Genomic DNA, 26,551 nt, shown 5'->3' on the forward strand with positions numbered 1-26,551 from the left:
TGTTCCTGAGAAGCATCTTATCCTTTTTAATCCAATGTGTCTTTTTTGGCAGTACTCAGTCCTGCAGCAATTTTAAGCTGTTTAAAATTTACATAAAGTGGCAGCCCCCCTTTTTAACCACAGTTCTGGAAACAATCTAAAATAGTGTCACATTGCCTCTTAATTTCATTTTTATCAATATTGTAATGACATTAGTAAGTGTGCATTTCTAAAATAAACCTTGAAAAGCACAATGTGCAACTTTTTGTTGTTCTACTAAATATTTTAAGTAGGTTTTTATTTTAAAAATATATGTATTCATAATGTGCACCTGAATTTCTAAGTAGGTTTATTATAATTAGTGGCATCTGTAGATAATTGGGGTTCATGGATGGTGTTGCATGTAACACTAGGCCTATGTTGTTTGAATAACACTCTTGTCGTATATCAAGTTCAATAAGTGTAACATTTTAATTAGAAACAAAACAAGACAATGATTATTCTCATATGCTTATAAATTCTTTCCTCTTTTTTGAATTAAAATGTTTTTAAACTTTCATTTACTATTAGATTCATTTCTGTGTGCACAATGCAGCTTTTTTAGCTATTAAAATATATTAATCATGGCAGTGTGTATCCCTCTCCATGACAAAAAATATATAGTAACCTAACTTGTTCTAGGTTTCAGAGTAGCCCAACTGTTCCTCACACATTCTTGTCAACTGCTGGAAATGGCCCACCTTGATTATCACTACAAAAGGTTTCCCCTCCTCCCACCCCGCTCTCCTGCTGGTAATAGCTCACCCTACCTGATCACTCTAGTTACAGTGTGTATGGTAACACCCATTGTTTCATGTTCTCCATGTATATAAAATCTCTCCACTGTATTTTCCACTGCATGCATCTGATGAAGTGAGCTGTAGCTCACGAAAGCTTATGCTCAAATAAATTCGTTAGTCTCTAAGGTGCCACAAGTCCTTCTTTTTGCAGATACAGACTGACACAGCTGGTACTCTGAAACCCGTGATTAGTAAAGCGCTCTAATTGTCCCATGTAGACCCTGCTGGCACGTTAATGTCAACGTGCATGAGAGTGTGCCAGAAGGAGCTATATGGGACAGTTAGAGTGCAGCATATTAGAGTCCTTGATAAATCACACCCCAGTACTTTGCTTTTCTAAAACAAGATGCACATGTAAACATCACCAAATACAAAAGGATGATTTGCAGAACAAACTATTCCGAGTACTAGTCAAAGTGCTGTTTGTTCTGTAGGAATCATTGTGGTTCATGCACTACACAGATGAAAAATGTCTGAACACACACATACACACACACACACAAAACCAAGAGCAGAAGTTATTCAGATATTTAATGAGCCCCAATTTCAAGTGTTCTCCTGAGGCCATTTTTCGCTGTACCACAAATCAATACATATGCAGCTTTGACATGAAAGATTTTTTTTCAATTATGCAGTAAACATATTTGTCATATCAATTCTAATTTTATGGGCCAATTCTACAACCAGACCCTCAAATACCATAATCCTTCAAAATGGATTATTATTTACTGTGTTAGGGTTATGATGGAAGCAGAGTTTGACAAATATGCATTCATATGCTGAGACAGGGTCCTTCCTTTTGTGTTAAGGTGCTCTTTTTTACAACAAGGTAAAATTTGTGTGGTAAATTTACATACCCTTCTCTCACTGTGTCTAGTAGGAAGAACAAATCCCAAAACGTTAAAGTTCATTTGTTTCGGCAACTCTTATTATTTTAGTAATTAGATAATTGCATACCAGAAGGGCCTCATCTGGGGTGGTAGGTGAGAGTTCTGCAGATACTGTCCGAATAGTGCTGAGTCCCGTTAAGGAAACATTTGAGAGTCGTCTTTTACGTACACCGCTGCAGTTGTTAGGGATTTTAAATGCACACCTCTTATGGTAGTTTAGACCACATCCTGAAAAGGAAAACATGAAGCCTTCCTATTAAAGATTATTTCAGAATAAAGTAGAAATGTATTTTTATATTGAACAAAAATGCCACCCTAATTTTCTCTGAAGCTATTGGTATTCAGCATTACTATTTTGCTTTAAGTTTTGCTAGTTTAAAAAAGTGTTAAGGCAAATCTCAGTGGTCTATAGATAATTCAATAAACTTCCAAAAGTTACCACCATGACCAAACCTCAGTCTTAGTCCCTCATTTGCCAAGAATCTATGAGCAGAAGGCATTACTGTGGCTGTACACTTAGTACATGGGAGGTATGGAAAAAAGATTTAATTTCATGTCAGTCATTGGCAACATTCCAACAGGAGCTGAGCACAGATGCTCTGGGTAAAATGAGAATGATCACAGCAAATATCTATACTCTGATCTCTTACCAGTATTGCTCAAGAGCAACTTTAATGAAGTCAATAGAATTACACTGGTATAACATCAGAGAAAAGAATTAGGCACAGGGTGTGAGAAATTTACATGACAGAAAGGCCTTTCCTCAGATAAAGATTAGGCATGGACAACCCGTCCGTGACGCCTCCTGGGGGTACAGAGTGAGGCTTCCACCTGTCTTTAGGGTGAGGAAGCCTTGCCTGTACCTTTCGTGGGTCAGCTTCCTGACTCCACCGGCACAGACAACACAAGCACTCCCCGCTTAACATACGGAGGCTCTGCCCAGCCACTACTCCACTGGACGCTCTTAGCATTCAAAGATTCACTGCTCCCAAAGGAACAGTACACCCCAGCTTACCACATACACCTCAGATCACAGCTCCACTTAACACAGGGCCCTTAGATAAATTTATAGGACAAATGATTAAACTTTTATTTAACAAAGTATAGAGATTCGAGAGATAGTAAGTAGAAATATTGGAAACAAATGGTTACATACAAAATAAAATCATAACACTCATTCTATAGCCTAGACTTAACTAACAAGTTACTGTCATGTCTTATAGGGCAGAGCTCACCCAAAATCCATCCCATGTATTACAGCCAGGCTTGGCTGGGATCTTCCATTTGAGAGACAAGCTAAATTGTCAACTTTCCTCCACAGTGTAAAAGATTCAGGGTGTCTCCCTGTACCCTCAATTATACTCCCATAACCATTATCTTTACTCATAAGCAGGACCCTCCCTGATGGTTGTTGTTTTCCTGTGTGCCTTTTTCTTGTCAATTTTACAATCTCTTGATTAGCATATGGCTCAGACTGTAGCTAGCCTCCATTGTGAAGCGGACAACACTCAATACACACATTACCAGCCAGAGAGTCATAAAAGTGTCTCTTCCTTCCTACCTGACAGGAGCTGATCTGCCCTAACTAACATACCTTAAGAACATAATTTTCAGTACAGATACATAATTCCTTAAACATTATCCGTACATACATTTTGCAATGATTACGATGACCAGTGGACTCTTGGCTCTTGGTAGAGAGCTCATATGCCACCTTTTGGTAAACTTAATATGCATACATCTGACCTTGGGGATGCCTGTAAAACTCTATGCACCCTTTGCCACCAAAAGGTTCCTGGGTCACACCCTCCTCCGGGCCTAAATTCTGGATTTATAGTATGATAAGACCTCATGATGAAGAGAGCCTAGGCTGGCATTTGGTGGTGTGAGGGGAGGAAAATTTGAAACTGGAGACAGCAGTACCAGATTATGGCTAAATAAAGACAGGAGAAAGTGAAAGCTGATAAAAAAGTTTCATGTTCTTTGTTGATTTCTATCCAGTTCAATCCCAATGAACCCAGTGGCATTCTAGAGGATGCCAGTCAATATAAGATTTTGGACCCATGAGATTTTAAAAAGTTATTATTATTATTAACAAACAACTAATATCAAACACTAAGGCTATGTCTACACTACAAATTACTTTGGTATAAATTATGTTGTTCAAGGGTGTGAATAATCCATACCCCTGAGCAATGTAAGTTATACCAACCTAAGTGCCATTGTAGACAGCGCTATGTCAGTGAGAGAGCTTCTCCTGCCAACATAGCTACTGCCCCTCATGGAGGCAGGAGTTATGAAGCCGACAGGAGAGCTCTCTCCCGTCAGCTTAGAGCATTTTCACCAAACGTGCTGCAGCTGGGCCTCTGTAAATTATGTAGTGTAAACACAGCCTGTAACTAAACACATAAAAGTGATCAATAGTAGTAAATCTAGTTATCTTTGCACTTCAACAGTACAATATTTTGCAGCCAACAGTATTACTATTTGTCTGTGAATGACATGGGATATACATTTTTTTCCCCTTTAAAGAAGCCTGGATATCTTGAAGAGTAAGGACTGCAAATGTACTCATAAAATAGCTGGACTTTCCAAAGCAGCAGACATTCAGAAAGTTTACTGTGTTGTCCCAAGAAACGTTCCCTAGATTCAGAGTCATTCAGCTACCATTTGTTCATTTATTCTAGGCCAGGAGGAGAAAGATCATTATCACTATACTTGTTACTTTAGTCATACTAGGCATCTTGTTTTGAATTCCCACAATATTTTTATTCCATTATTAGCTTTACTCCAGAAATTGCTATATTTATTTTCTTGATGTCCTTTTTCTGTCATCTCAATTCATCAATGAGTTAGGTCAGAAAACCATACAAAATTACTCTTTATTTAAACACAATATCTTTTTTAAAAGGGAAGAGAGTAGATCCCATTTCCCCAGCAGAATAATGGCTTACGCCTTTTGAACTCCTCCTCCTAAATAATCTGCTCTGGTAATTATAAACATTTAAATGTGCAAATTCAGAGAGGAGTGAGATTAATCAGATAAGGACTCTGTTCAACAATGAATATACTTCTAGGCAAATTCACATGTCTTTCTGACTTTCTGCCAGCATATCCCACCCAACCACACCCAGAGTACAAATCATAAGACTCCACTAAGCCTGATGGCTTTGCATTACTTAATGTTAGGGAAGATAATGGAGACGCCACAAACAATTTTTAAAAAAGATTCAGGGCCTAAAACTGGATAAGACAATGAGAAAAACAAATTTATTTTTCATTTTTAAAAAATTCTCCTTAATGGCTGGAGTATAGAATCATAGAATATCAGGGTTGGAAGAGACCTCAGGAGGTCATCTAGTCCAACCCCCTGCTCAAAGCAGGACCGATCCCCAATTAAATCATCCCAGCCAGGGCTCTGTCAAGCCGGACCTTAAAAACTTCTAAGGAAGGAGATTTCACCACCTCCCTAGGTAACGCATTCCAGTGTTTCACCCCCCTGCTGGTGGTGGAGTAACCCTGATCAGTGTAGCCCCTGCTGAAAACAATGAGTCATGCCTCTCAACCTGCCTACGTTCAAATATGCAGTGTTTGCCAAATACCCAAAATGAAGAAAACAAACAAAAATAAATTCATGGAGGAAAATTAACATGTGGGATTCATTTTTTAGTGCAAAAAATTCTGACTATAATCTTAGTTACATATTCTTATTTTTACTGTAAATAATATTTAATAGCAAAAAGGGAATGAACACCAAATTAATGTGCAACATAGGAAACTTTGGGTCTACATTGTGCGATTGTCTCTTGAAATGAAAGCCATCCAATAGGTATGCAATGAGTTTTGTGCTCTTTTTCATACACACACGACTCCTAGTAATTTTAACTGAGGGTGCATTTACATATTGACTAGCGAAATGGTAGTGGATTTACTTGACATAGTAGTATAGGAGATAGCACAAACCATGAAAATATTTACTTTCAAATCTTTATACGAATTCCATCATTAATATCTTTGCCTTTATTTGCTGGGAATATTTAAATAAGGAACCATTCTCTGTCACATGGCAGAATTTCTATTTGCTCATCAAAAGCCTTGTCTATATAAAAAAGTTGCATTGTTACTGCTTATACCACCATAATTAAACCAATTTAACTAAACCAACTGTGTGTTCACACTCTTGTGATTGCACCAGTACAGCCATATTGAATTAGAAACCATGCGTGAAATCCTGGATCCATGGAAATCAAACTCCCATTGATTTCAGTGAAGCCTGGATTTTACTCCATATATTCACACAACACTGTGCTGCACTGATTGTACTGCTTTGCTGTCTCAGTAAGTACTCTGAAGTACCTTGGATTCGCTCCATCCTCACTATATTCTGACCAGTTTCCACAATGCATTATGGGATGTCCCTTGGAGACCAGAAGTATAGTTCTGGTGCCCACACTATTTTGAAATACTGTCAAGCACAGAAGTGGCATGCTTGACTCCAGTCTCTGACTCAGATTGGAAAGCCAATGCTAACTTACCTTCACATTTAAGTCCCTGACGCACAAGACCCCACAGCATTTCTCCACAGTGGTCACAGAAAGCTGGTGCTCGGTATGAATGAACAAACAGAGCATGGGGACGGATCTGAAAGTCTTCAAATGTGGCAGAAGCTGTAAAAACAAAAACATATAAAAGATAAAGCTAATTAATACCATAACAAATCTGTATCATTACATGATATTTTATTGTAATAGGTAATTTGATATTTCTTTTTTTTTCAGATATGATTGAAATATAATCATTGTTATCTTGAGTTTCTCTCTTGTGGTCATTATTGTAAATGGAATTATTCTTTATTCGTGCAAAATTTAATTTATAGAAAGAAAAGTATGAATTCGCAATTGCTTGGAAATATAATATCCTATTCCAAGGATAAAATGCTAGTAACTATCAGCCATACCAAAATGAATGTTAGAAAAATGTAAAAGTGTGCTTCCAAGTTTTTTTGCCAGTACTTCAGATGTAAACTAAAGTTGCAACAAACTTTTATACTTTCCTTTCTAACTTTTGTACTGCTTAGAATAATACTGATCTCTTACCAGAGCTATCATATACACAACTATTAAAATGTGTGTATTTATGAAATCTTTGTTCATAATATCTATTGTACTCATGTCCAAGCCTGTCATTTACATTACTTTATAATCCTTCATTTTTATAGTATATTCTAATGTACTGACCAAGGATTTTTTTAAGTTTGTTTTTAAATTGTTTTAAATGTTCTCATCAAAATTTAAAGGTGTGATTATTTGCCACTTTTTCATAATGGTTGTATGAGGTAGTTGCTACATTCGTCCAGATTTATTAAGACTCTCTTTGAGGCAATGTGATAAATAACATTTTGGTAATCTAGAATGAGTATTATCTGTTTTCTAGCAAAGGCATAAAGAATGATTACTGCATTAAACCTCTGCCATAAATTAGCAAAGGATTCAACCAAATTTCAAGACATTTTTCTAAGCACTATTTTATAAGATTGCATCATTATGTGAAAATAGACAGAAGCTAAGATACATTGCATAGGAGCATGTAGCTGCAAGTCTTTATCAAACACGGAAAATGAAAGTGGATCAAGAAGGGCCACTGATGGAGACCATTTCTTAACAGGAAGCATGTTACCATTTGCCTAATCAAATGTTAAAAAAACAAAAGCAGTTACTAACCTTTCCATAACTGTTGTTCTTCAAGATGTGTTGCACGTGTCCATTCCAATGTAGGTGTGTGTGCGCCTTGCCCAGTGCTGATACATCTGTGACAAGGGACAGCGACGGATGGGGCCATGAGAACGGAACGCCCACGCAAACCACCAGCAGGTCCAGCCACCAACCAAGGGAGATGAGAACCGGGGTGAGAAACCCTGAGGATTGTGTTCATATGGTGGTGTTTTGTTGAGTACACCAAAGCCAGCCATGCCTGGAGACGTCTAAGTCAAAGTCTTGCGTACTGAACTATGTAAGTACATGAGGTCATTTGACCCAAGAGCCTCAGGCAACTCTGTGCTGTTATAATCAGGCATTCCTTGAGGTGCTCTATAAGCATCATGATTGCCTGAATCTGCCCTTCTGGGACAAAGGCTCTGGCTTGGTCAGAGTTGAGCACCAATTCAATGGACTCTATCCTTTGTACTGGGGAAAGGGTAGATTTCTACATATTCATTAGTAGGCCTAGGTCCCAGAAGGTTGACTGGATGAGATGTACGCTGGACTCCACCTGAGCCCTAGTCCAGCCTCTGACCAGCCAGTCGCCAAGGTAAGGGTAAACCTGAACCCCTTGCCTCCTTAGGGAGACTGCTACGACCACCATGTGCTTTGTAAACACTCATGGTGCTGCCGATAGACAGAGCAGGAGAACTGTGAAGTGGCGGTGCATGTGATTCACAACAAACCTGAGGAACCTTCTGTCCCCCTGAAATATCAAAATGTGAAAATAAGCATCTCTCAAATCAAGGCTGATGTACCAGTCCCCTCTATCTAGGAAAGGGATGATGGAAGACAATGAGACCATGTGGAACATTACCTTCTTGAGGTAACTGTTGGGCTGCCACAGGTCCAGGATAGGTCTGAAACCTCTCTTGGCTTTCAGGATTAGAAAATAATGGGAGTAGAACCCTCAATCACTTAAATTCTATAGAACTTCTTCCAAGGCTCCCACCTGTAAGAGCAACTGCACTTCTTGGGCTAGAAGTGGCTCATGAGAAGTGTCCCTGAAGAGGGATGGGAAGGGGGATGGGATGGGCGGAAGAAAATTGAATTGGAGGGTATATCCCACTTCTATAGTGCTTAGTACCCAAGGGTCTGTAATAATACGGGACCATGCCTGAAGGAAGTGGAACAAGTGGTCTGCAAAGAAAGTGCAGGTTGGATCCAAAGTCTCTGTGGCTGGTACACTGTCCCCATGAGTCCCATCAAAAGGCCTGCTTAGAGTGCCTGGAATGTCTTGGGGAAGCAGGCATTGATGAAGAGAACGACTGGGGTGGAGGTCTCTGCTTGAAGTCTCTGCTCCTCTTCCTCTGTGACTCCTTCTTGGCCGGTGGAAGGAAGAACCAGAAGGAAGGCTGGGGCATAAAATCCTTTCTCATAGATGCTGGGGTGTATAAGATCAGGAACTCCAGAGCAGCCCTGGAATCCTTGAGGCCATGGAGCTTAAAGTCTGTCTGCTCTGAAAAGAGCAAAGTGCCCTCAAAGAGAAGATCCTGGAGGGTCTGTTGGACTTCATGTGGGAAGCCTGAGGATTGGAGCCAGGAACTTCTATGCATAACCACTGTGGAGGCCATGAACCTGGCTGCTGAAACTGCAGCTTCCAGGGTCCCTTGTAGGGAAGCCCTTGCTAAAGACTTCCCCTCCTCCACCAAAGAGGAGAACTTGTGTCTGGCCTCTTGGCCCATCAAGTCCTTAAACTTTAACAAGGAGTCCCAAATGTTAAAGTCATAACCTGCTTGTTAGTTCGTGATCCTGAGCTGCAAACCCCCAGTTGAGTAGGCCTTCCTCCCAAACAGGTCTAGCTTCTTAGAGTCTTTTGACTTAGGGGCCACTCATGGTAAACCCTGTTGCTCTCACTAATTGGAAGCTGAGACCACCAAGGATTCTGGGAGGGGATAAGTAAGTAAAAATTCATATCCCTTAGCCAGGACAAAGTTCTTCTTTTTGGCCTTTTTGGCTGTGGGAGGTAGGGATGCTGGGGTTTGCCTTTTACTGGGTCCCTGATGGCCTTGTTGAGGGAAAGGGCCACTCTTGTCAGGCCTGCTGCAGCCAAGATGTTCAACAAAGAGGGGAGGATTCCTTAACCTCCTCCATCTGGATGCCCAGATTTTGGGCCACTCTCTTAAGAACATCCTTATAGTTGTCATGGGAGGGTGCTATGTCAGCTCCTGCCACAGGCCTCGTCAGGAGAAGAGGAGGAGGAATCCTGCACCAGCCGGGAGCACTGGCCTTTGCCTTTGGCACCGGGCAGGTCATGTGGTTTTAGCTCCTGGTAGTGAGTACTGGTCTGGTACTGGAGCCTGGATCAGGCTCTGCTCGAAGAGGCAGCGGTACTCTTCCCTCAGAGGCCATCGAGTAGGAGCATCTCGATCGAGAACCCTGTGTAAGGGGAAATGCCCATGGGTTCCAGAAGGGCCACTGTATCGGCACCTGCCACTAACCAGGAGGCCAAGCAACTGACAGAATGCCTGGCCCAGGTCCATCACAGGGTAGTACCAACTTGCATGCCAGGGCCGATTGCTGTGGAAGATATATGACTCCGATGATGAGGAATCGCTGTCTGGAGAACAGGGAGGAGCAGTTCCCACTAGTTCCAGTGACCAGTACCAAGGCAGGGAAGACCAGGACTGGGACATCATGACCAGCTCCCCCTTAGACGATACCGAGGGCCTTGGTACCGAGCTATAGCCAGTAGCTTTTCTGCCTGCTGACACCGACACCATTGGCTCTTGTACCACTGGCGACACCAGCACCGACAGCAGGAGCAGGTCTCTAGCTGCAGCCAAAGTCTCCAGCGTGTATGGTACCGCCGAAGTGCTGGTACTGTGCTGCCCCTCCAGTGCTGATGGATTGATCAGTGCCAGGCTCTATGGCACCTGCAATGTGGCTGGAGTGAATGGCACTGCCTGAGTTGCTGGAGATGCAGAATGGCCCTGCAGAGATCGCACTCCGCTGTGGTCTCCATGTCTGGCTAGGAGTCGGGGAACATCTTCTTCTGTTTCTTCCTCAGCACCAGAGATGGTGAACGGTGCCAAGGTTCTCAGATGGCGACAGGAGCGCCATGCCTCGGCACTGGTAGCAAAGGAAACTCTGCTAAAACAGAGAAACTAAGTCTAACAACTACAAAAGAAAAGTTAGCTAACTATGAATAAAACTATGTACAACAAAGTAGGAAACAAAGTCCGCTGAGGAAGATTTGTAAGAACAAGGACAGAGAAGTTCCAGCGACTGTCCTGGGTGGCAAGAAGGAACTAAGGGAGCATGGAAACACCAATGCCCTATATACCGTTGCTATGGATGTGTGGCACCAGCAGGCACAGAGCTGACCCGGTGGATATCACTGAGGGAAAAATTTATGGTGGCTGTACTCGGAACACACACACACCTATATTGGAATGGAGATGTGCAATCACTCAAGAATAGGAAGTTTCACAGAAAGGTCATAAATTGGCCTGCACTCGTTGAAGTAAATTTCAAATCCTCTTGGGACAGGTGCAACAATTCCAACTGTTGGAACAGCTACGATAGTTAGAATAATCATTTGGGGATTGGCTTAAACTACAGAATAGGCAGCTACAGTATATAAAGACATTTTGGTTCCAGATCATCAGTGTTCAAATGTTTGATTTGAATCAAAGATTTATTTGGCCTCATTACAAGAGTGGGAGTGAAACTGACAATCTGAAGGATCGGGAACAGGCTTTAAAGCGTACTACAGGGAGATAAGCCAGGGCCTTAGCAAAGACGATATATCTCTGGAGGTGTGAACAAAGTGGTGTATTTATATTTTAATCATGCAGCTGAAGCTACAAAAATGTCTTTTAAAGCTGTGTTTGAGTTTGTGCCACAGTACTAATCTGTGAATAATTTTATTGATCAGATATTGCATTCATGGGCATTACATAAAACAGATAGACAAGATATGACAATCCTTAAAGCCTCAGTTTAAGACAGGATTTAAACATATGATTAAATCAGTCCTGGTTAAGAACAGAATTTAAGCATGTGCTTAAATCCCATGGATGTGAACAGGATTGAGCACATGCTTAGATGCTGTCCTGAATAGGAATACTTTCGGGAACTGGGGCCTAAGTAATACATCACACGATGTCATGCTAATTGTTTATGGTTCAATCCAAATAAAGTCTTGAGACCCAACCACTGTTGGGCCCATTTCCAGTCCTTTCACATTAATGGAGAGAGAACTGAAATACCAATCAAGGGGAGGTTTTGCAGTAGTTATAGAGCTGATTATAATAAAGGCCAGCTGTAGTTAAGTCAGTTCTGTCTCTGTATGAGGTTGCACCACTTAGGAAAGACATTTCTAAGAATTTCTACAGAGAAATAGTGTTAGCTCTGTCTAATCACACCAGCTTTTAGACTTGGGAATTTGTATCACAGATCTTCATCACATCAAATCAAAAATGGGATCAAATGACTCACTACTATGGAATTAAACAAATTCTTTTCCACTTTACGCAACCCAAATCACCTAAAAATTCACTCCAGTCAAAAAGCCTTTATGAATGGGTCGTCATTTGTTTTGTACGGAGTTTCCAATTTCGGATTTTCCTAATAGACTATGTAAAAATGATTTAATATTCCAGTCGTAATAATTGCATCCTTCCTATAGACAGTCCAATAGATTACGACATCCTGATTCAGAATTAAAATAGTTTTGAATTATTTAACATGGGCTGCAGACAAACAATATACATTTATTCAGATGCATTTCAGTCAACCAAGGTTTAGATCACCTAAGAAAAACAACTGCGGGGAGTTATTGCTCTAGGGTTTTTCAGAATAAAGCGGTCAACTCCATTTTTAAGTCAATGTTGGCCTTGGGGTATCCATAAACAAAAATAATCAAAATAGATTTTACATTGTTTAGCAGACTTCTTCAAGAGTTTACTTTGGCTTGGACTGAACATGAATTGGCATCTACACATCCAAAGTAAGGAACTGATCCTGAGATGTGTTCCATGCTGGCAACTCCCATTGACATCAATGTGAGTTATTCTCAGGGCTTGATCCCACAGTGCATATTTTAGGTTCTAAATTCAACTATTTTAGGGAAACAAGCTCTGTGTTCATAGGAATAATCTTTAAATGTTTGTGTTGCCTGAAACTTTCAGTTAAATCTATGCCTGGTTTGATGGCCAGTGAGATATTACACTGGTCAAAGTAAATTTGCTTTCTGTGTCATCAGCCAGAACACATAAGTAAATCAAAACTAATGTATATTGTCTATTGGGTTTGGACCTGAAACTGTTACATAATCTACTTGCCATATTCCAGTGGTTATTTCTGTAGATGTAATATAGGCAGTTGAAAATGCAACAGCATTTTTGTTAACATATTAGTAATCAAATTACTTATTAAATGGAGAATTATGATTAACCAAAATGACTTAGGCTCCAGTTCAGCAAAACATTTAAGCATGTGCTAAAGTCCATCCCTATTCATTAAAATACATAAGCGCATGCTTAATTTAAAGCACATCCTTAAGTCCAACTGAAGTCAGTGGGAATTGAACATGTATCTAAAGTTAAACACATGCTTAAATGCTTTGCTGAGCAGGGATGGACTGCTAAATTGCAGGGCTTAGTGAGAAATTTTTGTCTAGGCTCATTTGTGAATGATATATTAGATAGCAGATACAATGCAGAAAAGGCACAGCATAGACTTTGAACAATGCAATAACTTTTATTTATCATAGAATCATAGAATATTAGGGTTGGAAGAGACCTCAAGAGGTCATCTAGTCCAATCCCCTGCTCAAAGCAGGACAAACACCAACTAAATCATCCCAGCCAGGGCTTTGTCAAGCCGGGCCTTAAAAACCTCTAAGGATGGAAATTCTACCACCTCCCTAGGTAACCCATTCCAGTGCTTCACCACCCTCCTAGTGAAAAAGTGTTTCCTAATATCCAACCTAGACCTCCCCACTGCAACTTGAGACCACTGCTCCTTGTTCTGTCATCTGCCATCACTGAGAACAGCCTAGCTCCATCCTCTTTGGAACCCCCCTTCAGGTAGTTGAAAGCAGCTATCAAATCCTCCCTCACTCTTCTCTTCTGCGGACTAAATAACCCCAGTTCCCTCAGCCTCTGCTCATAACTCATGTGCCACAGCCTCCTAATCATTTTCGTTGCCCTCCGCTGGACTCTCTCCAATTTGTCCACATCCCTTCTGTAGTGGGGGGACCAAAACTGGACACAATACTCCAGGGGTGGCCTCACCAGTGCCGAATAGAGGGGAATAATCACTTCCCTCCAGGGCCGGCCCACAACATTTTGGCACCTGAGGCGGGGAGCTCAAATGACGCCCCCATGCCCTCTCGCTTGGGCCAAAACTTTGAAAGGTTTCAATTCTGCCTTCTTCCTGTTCTACTCCTCTCATGGTACTGCTCTGCTAGGTAGCAGAGAGAATACATATGCACCAGCAGAAGACACAATTTGCTACACTTTGGGTCCCAGTGGCACCTCCCCACAGTCTGGCACCTGAGGCGGCCGCCTCAGTTCGCCTCATGGTAAGGCCAGCCCTGCTTCCCTCGATCTGCTGGCAATGCTCCTACTAATACAACCCAATATGCCATTGGCCTTCTAAGTTTGATAAGTTAATGGAAGAAAAATTCATTTTTAGTTATACCCAAAATTAGCTATTGATTTAAAAGAATTGAAGATTGTGACTGAAGTGAATCTGAAATTTAATTTTTCCATAAGTAGTTTTGCTACTGCTGCATTCAGTCCCACCTGCAATGGATAAACTGATGACAAGTTTTGGTTGCTCAGTGCATCCTCTCATTTTGTTTTTTTTTGTCAGTATTATCCTCGCTTTCTCCCAGGCTGACTCAAGTGGTAAAGAAAGAATTGTCATCCCTTCTACTAAAGCTGTAATTGATCCAGCTGGGGTCCCTGCAGATTAATTGACAGGTCATCATGGCTCATGCACTCAGCATAAAAATTGAGCTTTCTACCATTTACATAGTGATGGCCTACTCTATTTGTTGTTTAATTCAGACTGCAAGCAGAATATTAAACAGAACAATTTTATCTGTAATAAAGTTAAATGCAAAACATTATGTTAATGCAGCATTAAGTGTTCAGAATTCAAATAAAAATAGTCAGGAAAAACAAAAATGTAAGCAGCAGTGAACTTGGTCTTGCTGCATGCCTGCAGTATTTTCTATTCACCCAGTTCTCTAGTGAAGACACATTTATCATTCTGCAAGCTAGTTTCAGTAAGGTTTAGTCATGATCCAAGATCATGTTTTATGATGACCTCATTTTCCAGTGAAGACAAGCCCAAAAGGAGCAGGATTTTATTAGGTCTTCCTTAAATTATAATAACTGTTCAAAAATGATTTTTCACTTGCTTGTAACTTTTTAAATTATTATATATACACTTGCAGACACACACACGTAGTAAAGGCTTAACATGGACTATTTACGTTCTAAGTTTCAACTTTCAGATTCCTCACTGTGTGCCTGTATGTAAAAATAAAAGCTGGCTGGCGGTCAGAACAGAAAAAAAATATTTAGGCTGAGTGCCTCAATACCTAAATACCTTTAAAAATATGAGTCATTAACTCATAGTTAAGGATACGATTTAGTCACAGAGGTAATGGATTCTGTGACTTTACAGGACATCCGTGACTTCTTTGGCTTCAGCTGTTAGTGGCTGGAGCCAGGGCTGTGTGCTCCCCGCCACCTCGTTGGGCTGGCCCCACCTATCTCCTCCCCCCACATGGCTGTGCCGGGGCTGGGCTCCCTCCAACGGTCGTGGCTGCCAGTCCCCACTCCATAGAGCTATCATTCCTCCCCGCCCCCACTTATTTTTTAGTAAAAATCACAGAGACGCAACGGGCTTCCGTGAATTTCTGTTTATTGCCCACATCTTGTCCGTGACTTTTACTAAAAGTAACCATGACAAAATCTTAAGCTTGTTCATAGTAGTAAATGCTATGCTTGGTAATGTTGCAGGATGCAGTTCATAATGGGCTATTATTTAACTCAGAACTCATTTGTTGCCATCTATTCAAACATCCCTAAGAAATTCTAAGTCATACTAAACCATGGACATTATAACAAAAAGAACTTTGGGAAGGATTCATTCATCCAGTCATAATGATTAATGAATATACACTTTTCTTTCATTATAGAAAAGCAGAGGGAGACATTTTGTTCTTCATTGATATGACCTTTTGGCAACCAATGCAAGGCAAGTCCTTAGTTTGTATAAATTGTCAGAGCTCCGTTTACACTAGCTGAGGATCTGACCCTGGATTTCTGAACTGGAATGGGGCTTATACTAAGCTTAACTTTTATATTTGCAGCCCAATCATCTCATTCAATGGAAATTGTGACTTCCCTGGAAATTAAACGTACACAGCTGACAGAATGACTGGGCCACTGTTTTGTTCTCTGAATGGAAAAGGAGAATTGATTTATACCCATTTTGTTTCTTTAAAGTTAATTTGTCCTGGTCCCTATCTAAAATAATTTAATAGCAATATGTACCATTTTAATACAAATAAATCTATACTGAGATAAGGAAACTCAGATGGGGAAAACCTTTGTCTACTATGTATTCTTGACATTTATGTAAACACCTGTGAACTGTGTAAAATTTAGTTACAAGGAAATTCCACAATGAAATTAATATCCTTATTTATCCACCACAGCTTTCGGCTACTGAGGCATAAGCAATAAAATCTAGATGGTTAAATAATTCAAAAATATTTGCTCAGTATATACATACATTCTTAATTTGAGAGGAAAATATTAATATTCATGAGTAGCCAATATATATGACTCATCTTTAACTTCTGTATTTCTAAAGTTCAATTTTAATATTCTTCTGTTAATTTTAGAACGATTAGACAGTTTTAAAAATACAACCTATAAAGCAGAACAGACTTTGCATTCATTTGAAATCCAAACACACATCCTTTCATTATGAATTTACCTGTTTTATACCCAAGGGGAAAATCAGCCTTAGCTTAGTTTATATATTCAGTCTCTGCTAATCATAAAATTGCACTTCAGAGATAATCATTTAGCACAGGAAAACACAGTGAGTACTGTAATTAAAGTTCATTGAAGATATGGATCCAAAATGGACATTGACTAGTCATATTAAAGAATTCAAATGACTGACAGTAAAGCAATAGCTTATAATATCTTACTCTGTTATAATCAGTCTGATTTGGATTAAAATCATATGGTAGACAAATTCACTAAACACAAAGCCTCCATCACATTTATACTTGTTTCTCTCTGATTTACTATATTTACAGTCCATTGGAGAATATTGAAACAGTTGTGCCCAGGCCAAAAATTAGGCCTGAATAAAGACTGGGAATGGGTGGATCACTACAAAAAATAATTTTCCCTCTGTTGATACTCACCCCGTCTTGTCAACTATTGGGAATGGGCCACATCCACCCTAATTGAATTGGCCTCATTAGCACTGACCCCCCACCCCACTCGGTAAGGCAACTCCCATTTGTTCATGTGCTGTGTATTTATACCTGCCTACTGTATTTTCCACTCCATGCATCTGATGAAGTGGGTTCTAGCCCACGAAAGCTTATGCCCAAATAAGTTTGTTAGTCTCTAAGGTGCCACAAGGACTCCTCATTGTTTTCACATAGGGACTATCACTTGAAGAAAAACTATGCTGTCTATGGTTTGAGAGGGGTAGCCGTGTTAGTCTGTATCAGCAAAAACAATGAGGAGTCCCTGTGGCACCTCAGACACTAACAAATTTATTTGGGCATAAGCTTTTGAGGGCTAGCTTATGCCCAAACATATTTGTTAGTCTCTAAGGTGCGACAAGGACTCCTCGTTGTTTATGCTGTCTATGAACTCATGAATTATCTGGATATTTATTGTTTTTACTCATGGATGTGTAGATTACACATCAACATCAGTCTTGGACTCTAAAGCCTCAGTTCAGGAAAGCACTCAAGCATGTGATTAAGTCACACTGAAGTCAATGGGACGTAATCATTTCTTCCAGTGCTCTCCCGAATAGAGATGTTCTCCAGTATCATGGTGCCAGGCCAGCACACATTAAGGCACATGCCCAAGGCCCAATTAGTGGGGGGGACCCAATCTGACTGGCACTGCAACCCTGTGCAGCAGGTTGCAATTCTACTTGCTGAGATTTGCACCCCCCTTTCTCCCTGTCACGATGGAGGGGCGAGCAGTGGTGGGGCAGCCAGAGTGGCTTCTCCTCTCTGCTGCCTTGGGGCCAGCTACTGCTCCAGTATCTGAACCAGACCAACCAGAGCTTCACCACCATCATCCAGGAGATGGAAAGGAATGGTGGTGAGTGTTGACACACAGGGTAGATGACAGGGGCGGTGGGGAGCCCTATGGGGGTAGACATGAGGGAGTTAATAGGGCAGTGTCTGTGCAGCAGTAGCCAGTCACTGACTGAGCTGGATAGGAGTGGGCTAGTTAAGCAATATCCTTATATGTTTGCTGAGGGCCCAGTGATGGGTTAATCCAGCCCTGGTCCCAGGCCTCAAATTCTTTGCACAGGACTATGAGACCCAGAGGGAAACAAACATGACAGTATACCACTGTGCTCTCCCAATTCCTGACTCAGCTGGGACCTAGCATAATCATTTAGGTTAGATAAGACTGAGGAAATTCAGAGGGACCTACCAATGCTAAGTGAATGGGCAACATGATAGCAAATGAAATGCAGCTGACTAAAAGAAAATAATGTAAATTTGAACTAGTCATACTTATTTGAAAGATATTGCTAGGCTTCAAATTAACTGTAATAATTCAGGAAAAAATAAAACCTGGGAATCATTGTGTGCAGCTTAATGTAAAATCTGTGCTCAATGAGTAGAGCTGGTCAAGAAAACAAAATGCTGAGGGTGAAATCCTGACTCCACTGAAGTCCATGGGAGTTTTGCCATTGGCTTCAATGGGACCAGGATTTCATGCAGGATATATAAACAGATAAGATTGAAAAAATACTGAAAACATGATAATGCCATTATATAAATCAGTAGTGTGTCCTCACTTGTAATACTGTGTTTAGTTCTGGGCACTCTACCTGAAAAGAAGATACAATAGAAAAAGAAGAAATTCAGAGATGGGAAATAAATTCCTGGAGGCATGGAAGAGACTTCAATATGAGGAGAGGTTGAAAAGATTGGGATGGTTTAGTTTAGGGAGGAAATGAGTAAGAGGGAACACAATAAATGTGTGCAAAATAAAGTGCAGTACAGAGACATTAGAGCAAGTGCTCCTATTTACCTTCTCTCATAACACAAGTACAGTACAAGAGGAAAGACAGTGACATTAAAATGCAATGAGCTTAATACTGATAAAAGGAAATACTTTTTAAAAATACAATTTATGAGTAATCTGTGGAACACACTGCAACAAAATATCTCTGAGGTTAAGAGCTTGGTAGAATTCAAATATGGATACAAATGTTGTAAAAATAATGGTAATAGCTACAGTTTTTTTGTTAGTTTTTGTTTTGGCATACGTGCTCATACTTCAGGGTGCAGGAAAGGTTATTCTTTATTTGCCTATCATGAGGCATTTTTTGCCTTTCTCTGAATCATCCAATATGGATGGATATATCCTGTGCAACACAAGGAAATATCCTGTTAAAGACAGCATACTAGGGCATAAGACAGAATCTACCACAACTGTTTGGTCTAATCCACTTCATCAAGTAATATAAGGGATATGAAGGTGGGTCCAACAGAGTGCTGTGTCCAGGAGCGGCCCTAGTCATTTTGCTGGATAGGGCAGAAAAGATTTTCAGAGACCACCCACCACATCCCGCCCTGCCTGCTGCCTCCACAAGAAGCCAAGCAAATAAAAGGCCAGCCAATCAACTGGCCAATCAGGGAGTGGAGAGAAAGCGAAAGCTGAGCCACACAGTGGAATGGCACCTCCTGGAATTTGGTGTCCAGGGCGACCCCCCTGCTTGCCTACGCCTAGAACCACACCTGGCTGGGGTCAGTTGCAGCTGCTGGAGGTGAAAGGAAAGGTCAGTAATGGGATGCAAGGCAACAAAGGGTTCTGCAGGAGTCTGGTGAGACAAAGGCGAATCCTATGATGCTGCACAATCTGTGATTTCATAACCAAGGAAGCACTAGACTATTTCAGCTGCAGTCACAACCAAAAAATCAGGAGGAAAAAGAGAAGATTTAACTAAATTTCTCTGAGCCTCAAAAAAAGAAATTATGTTGGATTCATTTTTAGGGATGACCAAATGTTTTGGCAGGTTTCTGATTTTAACTAAACCAATTAGCCCATCCATAAAAATAACTGTGATATTGCTAATACCTTGTCATTATATATAATGCATTTCATCAGAGGCCCTCAAAGTACTGTACAAAGACAGAAGCCACATACGATGCAGTATATCCACATCCATGTTTTATATAAAGCTGGGGGCGGGAGGGAGCGAAGGCTAAATATCTCATTTGAAATTCTAATAGAGGGACACAAAATGTATTTATAATTTCACAAAAATGTGTTTGTATTCATATGGACCTTTGTTTTCTGTGATTAATTCTTTTTGCATTATAAAATAAGCACTTGATGTGGATCCAACATGCTAATCTGACAATACTGCCATAGTTAAAGGGCAAATATGTAATGAAATATCCATTTAAAAAAAATAGAGGACAGCATGTATCATGAGTTCTGAGTTTGGCTCAGGACTTCAAAGCCTTCCCTTCAAATGAGATAGGGTCATTTAAAGAGTAGGCTGCTGAATTACAGTACTTGAATAATCTATTGGGCTATTATTTCTGAAAGATTTCTTATAGTAGATCAAAATGATCATACACAAAACACTTCAAAACAGAGAGACTGATGTATATCATACTAGACAGAAGTCAAAAAGAGAAAAGAAAAAATGAAAGATGGTGTGCTTGAGCCTGGCAAAAAATAAGATGTGGATTAAGCAAACCTTGGGTGCAGCAGACAGTTTGTCTACTGCATAATCAGAAATAAAAATATGGAGCTAATTACAGCTACTTTGGAAATAGAGAGACATTATATTAAACACTAATTGAAATGGAACTCACTCTTCAACCCGAACATCCTTTTCCGAACCTACTGTAAAATATATTGCCAAAATCATATCATATATATAAATACTCGTTCTTCCTCTGTCCGTATAGAAATCAAAGTTCAAAGTTATCAGTGTTAACTGATGTAACTTTAAAAATGTCTACTTTGCTGAAACTTTAATCTTAAAAATATTAATTGAATAATTTTATTATTGAGTACCCCATTAACCCCAGACCACTCAGGCGCTGCTTGATACACTTTCAAACAGAGTACAGCTAAAAAATCCAGCAACATAAAAACAAACAAAATATTTTAAAAGTCTATGACTTCATTCCTAAAACATAAAAAAAGATAGCCTTCCATCCTCTTCTATCTACAAAGTGATCTGTAAGTGGTTATAATTGAAAAGTAGTGTTTCAAGGTTTTTTGTTTTGTTTTTTTTAAATGCGTGGAAATGAGCTAAAAGAGAATGAAATCTACAATATAAGGTAGTGCCAGCATCTGTCAGCTTGAAGTGCAACAACGAACCCCCCCAAAAGTGAGCAATGCTGACACCTACCAGAATGAGGCTCAATATTTTTCAAACAAATCTACATTAATAAGGCAAATAAAAGCATGGTATGCATATTTGCAAAATATCAAAACATTAACCTCCCATCAACGGGAATATTTTACTCTCTAAGCAACCACACCATCTTCTGGTTGACTCCTCTATTCTAGAGATAGCTGCGGCAATCACTATGGGGTGGGATCTAGATTCATCTACAACTTCCTTTAGTAATGGAAGGAACAGCTCATACTGTTTTGTATCAAATCTTAAGGTCTGGTACTACCAAGGAAGCCAGATGGCTAAATTATTAACCCATTGCATACCCCAGAGTACCATGTTTTACCAATTCCAAAGGAAGGACAAATCAATGACTTCCACCTATCCAGGATGCAACTGGTGTCAAGGAACACTGAAGCTGAAAAAACAACTACCTTCTTAACTACTTGCACTAAAAATGGAAGACTAGTGACAGGGAAATAACTGGCAAGCACACAGAAAAGTTTGGGGTTTTTCTGAAGTGAGGAGGGAGTGATCCTCTACATATGTGAAGATGGTCTGCACCCTTCCTTAACAAAATGAGTCACCAATAAGCCTGTTAGCAATGGCCCCACAACCACCTCACTGATTTAAAAAAGTTAGGATGGACAGGAGACAGAAATGCAGTTAAGTTTCAGTAAACCCAGGAAACCACTGACATTTCTGTACCCAGTCAGAAACAGACAATCTGTCAGGATCCCAAGGTTCATACACATTCACAAAACAGAGGAAAACTTGCCTGGAGGCATTCTGTCTTTCCCACAGATAACACAGCAAACTTCTTGTGATGATCAACTGAAAGGACTACTAATGGGGAGAAGCAGTCTGGTTAATCAGACTACACTAGCCAAAAGAGTTTAGGTGGGTAGTTCTTGACACAGTCGTGGGTGAGGACAAATAAAGTGTCTATCTCCAACACAGCTTCTCTGTTCACCCACATGAAATCCTTGTATAAAAGAATGGAAACCAGCAATCTCCCCAACAGTACTTCAATCTACAACTAACATGCTCCAATTCCTGTGTATGACCGCTAAACAACAACAAGGCATAGAAGACAACCAGTACACAGCAAAGGACCAAGGACTCCCCTCAATGACCAATAGCTGTTGATATGGCTACCTAGCTGATGGGGTAGTCCAAATACAGTATAGGTAAGCCCCTTAATTTTCAGTTTAAACCAATTTTTACCAAAATATTCCTGGGTTTTATAAAAAGTATTATTCCATTTTTTCCTGATTTTCACCCTATTTTTGTATCATTCAAATGTATAAAAAATAACTTGTTTTGTTAGGAAAATACAATATATTGCATGAGATCTATGTATTATGATAATATATTAGTCTGTGAGTCTATGTAAAGCTGCCTGTTGAAGTAAGGCTATGTATTAGTCCAGAAGATCCAAACAATAAACAAACAAACACGTAAGCAAGCTCTGAAGTGCATGAATATCTGAACGTACTGATGAATCTCACACCCACCATGTACACATTTCAAGCTGTTAGCAGATAACGGTTTAAAGATTTGACACACTAAAATGGGAAGAAAACGAAAATCTGTATCAGAATATGTTTCAGAACACAGCGAAGTATTCAAAAGTTTTAAAAAAAGAAAAAACAGGAGAAAAGGATGAAGCTGAGTGTATGTGCACTGCAAATGGTGTGGCCCAATTATTAAATGTAAATATTTACTGGTTAATAGCTCTACAACAGTAATCTGTTTATTCATATGAAAAGTTTTATTTGGGGATTAGAGATATATTGTTTTCTTAAACTCAGAGGTGGCATTGTGTTTTGAGTTCTATTTTAGTTCTGTAGCAAACCACACTAATGAACCAAATTCAAAGCATTAATCTACTGAATACTTTTCCCCTTTGTCTTTCTGTCCACCAAAATAAATCCCGATATTTACCTAGAAAATTATTAATAGTTTTTTACACTGATTTTCACCTGTTTTTTTTTTTTGGTGGTGATAAATACTGATAAATTCCCAGGTAAAATTAAATAAAATATAAACTGAAAACAAATGGCCCCAAGTATAGGTCAGGACACTGCCGAGAGCCATAGAATTCATTCAGAGAATTCTCCATGGGCAGCCATGGTGGCTAATTTGCAAGAGTAGTATAGGCTGTATGAAGAAATACAGTAGGATGTCATAACATCCAATAGGGTGGATTCTGAGCACTCTAAATAATCAGCATACCTAAAGACAAGGTAAGCCATGTGGCAAGTCCTGAAGGAATTTTCCTCAATGTTCCAAGTCGTCCTTGCTTCCAGAAAGACATAGTGAATCAGCAGTACATTATAATTTAAACATATTTTCAGGACAAAGATAAAATGCAGTATTGCAAAGCCCAGGTGACTTATCAATGAGCATTGCAAATTAGGATTTTCATGTTGCAATAATCTGATAATAGTATGTAGCTCAATGTATTTTAGAGTGTAATAATGAAAAGAAAGGTATAATATAATGTGCAATATATATTTGTTTACATAAGATGATATATGTGCATTATTGACAAACATTCTGTATTTATTTTGGGATAGAACAAGAAACTCTTCCAGTAACATTAAAGAAAAATATCCTCAAAGTAAGTTATCAACAAATTTTACAAGTAAATTCTTACAGTTGCTGTAGGACTTAGATGCAATAAAGTGACAGTATGAGTGGGACAAGTGCTAATATAAAGCAGTGTAAAATTTATAACTAGAGAGAATTTTGAAAATCTGTGCTTAATTAGACAGCTATCCTGGAAAAAATATTTTCTGACCAATTACATTTTCTTTTATGACTTTTTCATTTTTATTTTTATTTTTTTGGTTGAAATTGAACTATGACTCAGTTACTTCTCTCCCCTGTTTATCCTTGAATATAATTTGGAACATTGATTCCCCAGTTTGTCTACTATAAACTGAATCTTTTCATTATTTTAAGTGTTCATATAAATGCCCATCTTGCATTTACAAAGTTGGCGCAAACAACTGCTTTACAAAGTAACTTAGTGCAGAGTAACTTAGCGATGCAGCTGCTTTACCACTACCTTGAATTATTTTGTCAAAGTTACTGAATAATTATTTGATTACTTCTTATCCAATTTGTTTTCAGACCTCAGAACATTTCACTAACATGGTAAATATGTGAAATTTTACATAGAGGTGAATTAAGGCAACAAGAACTTTAATGACTAAGTCTTTGCATTGAACCAGGTTTCCAAGTCCCAGTCTTTTGGTCAACATAGAACATTGTAATCCACACATTCATGATATCTAAGCTTGATAACTGCAGCTCAGATTTAGGAATCAAACCACATACACTAAGAAAGCTCAAATTAGTACAAATCAAAAGTAGCCCTTCTCTTAGCACACAGGACACTAATACATCCTCTCTCTGTATTGGCTCCCCAATTAATAAAGTTCACAATATCTATACCTCTTTATCAGTGATCATGAACTTCCATCAATATCTATATTCCCTTAGAACTGTGGAAGAGTTGACCCAAATGAGAAGGATTGGGAATGCAGGAGACATAGGACACTGGACTAGACTATGGAGCTCATTTCTGCAAGTGATAAGACCTCACCACTATCAAAACTAAGTATCTAATTCCATACTCCAATTTAGCATTCCTCCAATAAGTGTTTTCTACATCTAGGCATATCTCATCAGATCAGTTCTCAACTGCTGCAGGGGCCTCGGGCATTGGTATACCTCGGTCTCTCATATTCTCTGCCTCTGGCACATAATAGTTAAGTCTCCAGAGAGCTGTAATACTTTGGTCTAATCCAGGTTATTAGGCTCATTACAGGGGTAACTGGGTGGGGTTTAGTGGCCTATGTTGTGCAGGAGGTCAGACTAGATATACTGGGGTCCCTTCTGGCCTTAAACTCTATGGCCATGTCTACACCACAGGTGACACAGTGGCACAGCTACTGTGCAGGAGTTATGGCAATGTAGCGTTGTAGCGCAGATGTTTCCTACAGAGACAGACGGTGTTTTTTGTCTCTGTAAGGACTCCAACTCCCCAAGCGACAGAACCTAGTTCAACAGAAGCATTCCTCTGTCAACCAAGCTACGTCTTCTCTGGGGGTGGGGGGGCAAGGAGGTTAGGTCAGCAGAGCTACTGTGCTCAGGGATCTTTTGCATCCCTGAGTGCCGTAGCTATCTCAATCTAACTTTTAAGTGGAGACCAGACCTATGATCTATTTAAGTTATTAACAAGAGACACACAACACACCCACAAACCAAACCCTAATGAACTAATCAAGTTAATTCTCCTAAGGCATGCAAAGGAAAAGGCAAGATATTGTTATTTATATTTTAAATATTTAGAAAACATGATGGAGGATCAGACAGACAGATAGAAACACATAAAGACCAAAATAACAAACCCTGATTTCACCAATATCTTGTGGGAGGAAGGGAGATGAGATTGGAGATGAGGGATTTTTGCAAAATTTCAAATATTGTAAATATTTGATGCAGCTTTTACTCATGAAATAGCAATGAAATAAAAATGGTAGCACCTTATCTTTTCCAGAATTAGAATGCAAGAAAAAATGTTTTTTTAAAAAGGTTACATATTTGGAGTTCCCCTCACGAAAATTCCCCATCATACAACAACTTCCCCTACAAATAAAAGTCCCATTTTTTCCAAAATGTAGTGCAAAGTTTCAGAATGCAAACTGACATTACTTATAATTACCTACTCTTTTAGCTTTAAACTGACTCATAAGAGCTTGACATGAGTAAGAAATGATTAGAGTTCAAACAGGCTTGTTTAAAAACGTCAGGAGAATTCTGCTCCTCGTAAAGAAAGATTCCACTTTCCCTCTTACAAGCTACATATGCACATTTTTGTGCTTATTTTCACGCTTCTCTGTTGCTGAAATAATCATTAAGAACCAAACAATACACAAAATCATCTACTCAAGAATAACTGGCACTGCCTATATTTTTGCAATAGTAGTTCAAGCAAAGTTGACATGTTAAGTGATTCCCTATTGACATCAGGCATCATTTTCCAGTGTATAATGATGATGCCAGCTAAACTTGCAGTCTTGGGGTTATGACTAGAATGAGGCTGATGGAATGAGGCTGATGATACTCCTCTTCTAACCTTCCTTCCTTTCCTCCCCCCACTCCCCTCCAACAACTCTTCCTGCCGTGGAAAAAGAAACATTGCTAGAAGCAGAACAAAGCAGAAGGGGTGCAGAGGAAAAAAGACATCTGCATCCACAAGGTAGCAACAATGGCAGCTCCTAGTAGTCATGGAAGAGACATTAAACATAACCAACAAAGTGAGCTGTAGCTCACGAAAGCTTATGCTCAAATAAATTGGTTAGTCTCTAAGGTGCCACAAGTACTCCTTTTCTTTTAACAACACTGTTGAGTCCCTGATGCTCCAGACATACAGGCATCTACTTTATAAAACACA

General features: G+C 39.5%; 1 protein-coding gene across 8 annotated transcripts in view; it reads right to left on the reverse strand.

Annotated features, from left to right (window-relative positions):
• Positions 1–26,551, reverse strand: part of PRKD1 (protein kinase D1) — a 285,840-nt gene that overhangs the window by 78,221 nt on the left and 181,068 nt on the right. For all 8 annotated transcript variants that reach the window (XR_006291603.1, XR_006291602.1, XM_043548865.1 and 5 more), the window contains 2 exons: positions 6,244–6,375; positions 1,776–1,936 (listed from right to left, as the gene is read on the reverse strand). Coding sequence is in view for 6 of the 8 variants with exons in the window: in XM_043548865.1 (XP_043404800.1) it covers positions 1,776–1,936; positions 6,244–6,375 (293 nt within the window). In the remaining 2 variants the exon portion in view is untranslated. The remainder of the gene's footprint in view (positions 1–1,775; positions 1,937–6,243; positions 6,376–26,551) is intronic.

This window comes from Chelonia mydas, chromosome 6, assembly GCF_015237465.2.
Source record: "Chelonia mydas isolate rCheMyd1 chromosome 6, rCheMyd1.pri.v2, whole genome shotgun sequence".
NCBI lineage: Eukaryota > Metazoa > Chordata > Testudines > Cheloniidae > Chelonia > Chelonia mydas.